Raw genomic sequence first — 2605 nt, 5'->3', positions numbered from 1 at the left:
GTGTGTGTGTGTGTGTGTGTGTGTGTGTGTGTGTGTGTGTGTGTGTGTGTGTGTGTGTGTGTGTGTGTGTGTGTGTGTGTGTGTAGTAATTATCAATAATTTTCTGATACTATTGTTTCATCGATGACCTTGTGATATGTAATATTAGGTAGTAAAAAGGTAGATAGTAAAAAGAAATCTATTATTTTTCCATTCAATTTCATGCAAAAATAATGGATTTCGTTTTACTACACCTAATATATAGTTAGAGCGTTATATCAGTTGTAATATTTATATCAGTTGTGGTAATTGCAGTTAATTTACTCTTATTTCAATTGTAATATGAATGCTCTTAAAACGTCATTAAGACAAAAGTATCAAAAACTTTTTCAAAAGAAAACATTATATGGATAAGTTATTTTTCAGCGAAAATTATTGAAACTGAATTGTGTCTTAAACATTTCTAACATGTAGGTATTGACATTTTATTAGTAAGATTCATAGAATTGTATATGGTTGAACTTCATTTAGACATATATAAATCGACATAAAGTGTCATTCTAACTTTGTTATTCACTAAATACTGATAAAGATAGAATAATATTTAATTTGTGTCATCAAATAAAAAGCACCTATAAAGCCTAGATACAATACGATAAAAATAGCAATAGAAATAACATGATTTCAAGCAGATATCCAATTCCATTTCCAATATATCCAATTTCTAATAGGTTGAAATTGGTTATTTCTATTGCTATTGCTATTCCCTCGCATTGTGCCTGGAGTTTAAAAGTTCTGACATATGTTCATACACCGTGCATGCACCGTGCAAAAAAGTGATTCATATACATATAATATCACAATCAGACTGAATTTCATTACTAACCATCAATAATAACTATTGTATTTTTTTTCTTTATATCTGGTTATGCTTTATATATTTTCTTTAATTTAATTATTTAATCTTCTGTAAATTCAATTACTTATTATTGGCTATATTAATATTAATTTTTCTATATACATGGATTTTTCACACAAAGCTTTTTATTCTAAAGTGAAAATCAAACTATCTACGACAGGACTTATTTTACCCATAAACATATATGATAGTTTATATTTTTATGATAATTTCATTATAACATGATAAAAATTAAATGATCTCTATTAATATTATTGCCTCCCTCTCCCCTCTTTCTCTCTCTCGCTCTCTCTTATTTTAATATGATAAAAATTGTACAACAATTATTACTGTTCTTATCGTAATTTGCTAAGCGCAGTGTGAAAGCAAATCAACGCAATGAGACAGCTAGCATTAGCAACCTTACAATTAATTGCATTAGCGGTCGTAGGTAAGTTAAATATATTAAGAACTAAATAATTAAATTGTGTTTTTTATTGGTTCATTTATTTTATAAATGTGTCACATTATATTCTCTTTTCTATATTGCATACATATACAAAAACTATGCTTATAAATTGCATAATTTCACTGTACATGCTTCATTCAGAAAGTCTTTTAGATTTATTTAATATAAATGACACAATATTTTTAATACCTTGATTAAAAATCACTATTATTGATTTATATAACATTACATGTTATTAACTAATTATTTATATAACATTATATGTTATATCTATAATAACATTATATGTTATTAAGTTTTATAATTTATTAATACTTAAAATCATTAAGTATATTGATTTTCTCAACATTTTTAAAAAATTAAGAATAAATAATAAATAAATACAAATTCTTTAATAAAAAGAATTACTGCCACTGAGCCTTATTTCTTGTTGTTAGTAGGTTGTCATCTTAGCTACTTGCTTGAGTAGACAATTTTATTAACTACACTATTTTTATAGTATTAATTTATTTTGTTATTTCTATTTTATTTCATTATTCTTATTGTATTAATTAATTTTATAGCCTATTAGCTTTTAAATTGTGTATAAAAACAGAAATAAATTTTATCATATCCATCTTTCTTATGTCACAAAATATATGAAATAGAAATATATGAAATAGAATCAATCTGAAAATATAAAGATATAGAAAGAAATTTTCATGGAAGAAATGATAATGGAAATAATTCAGATTGATATAATAAAGTAATAATATTTTAATATGTCATAAAGTATCCGCAATTTTATGTTCATAAATTGATATTATGTCATATCTTAAAATAATACTTTTTAAAAGTTATTAACACCTTTATTGAATAACATTTAAAAGTTACTTTTACTATATGTTTACAGATAGTTATGGCGATGAAACGGCTAGATTAGTACATGGAAAATCTACCTCTATAAAGGAAAATCCTCATTGTGCTTCCATAAAAGTGCATGGAAAATACATGTGCGGCGGAAACATAATCAGTAAACAACATATCCTAACTGCCGCGCATTGTGTGTATTATTTATATTATAACAAGACCCTATTGAAATCTACGACTGTTGTTACTGGCACAACATACCTTAATAAAGATGGAGTGACTCATAAAGTGAAAAAGGTGTATTTCCATGAACGTTATGATCCTCACGCTTTGGCTGTAAATGACATTGGTTTAATAAAGGTACAATTTTAAAATAAATTATATAATATTACAATATATATATATATATA

General features: G+C 25.1%; 1 protein-coding gene across 1 annotated transcript in view; it reads left to right on the top strand.

The window, feature by feature from the left end:
* Positions 1-1276: 1276 nt before the first annotated feature.
* Positions 1277-2605, top strand: part of LOC108695045 (chymotrypsin-2-like) — a 19697-nt gene continuing 18368 nt past the window's right edge. The window contains exons 1-2 of the mRNA XM_018204778.1: positions 1277-1328; positions 2239-2555. Coding sequence (XP_018060267.1) covers positions 1277-1328; positions 2239-2555 — 369 coding nt within the window. The remainder of the gene's footprint in view (positions 1329-2238; positions 2556-2605) is intronic.

Source organism: Atta colombica, unplaced genomic scaffold (assembly GCF_001594045.1).
Source record: "Atta colombica isolate Treedump-2 unplaced genomic scaffold, Acol1.0 scaffold126, whole genome shotgun sequence".
Classification (NCBI taxonomy): Eukaryota; Metazoa; Arthropoda; class Insecta; order Hymenoptera; family Formicidae; genus Atta; species Atta colombica.
This window is presented reverse-complemented; position numbering and strand designations above follow the sequence as displayed.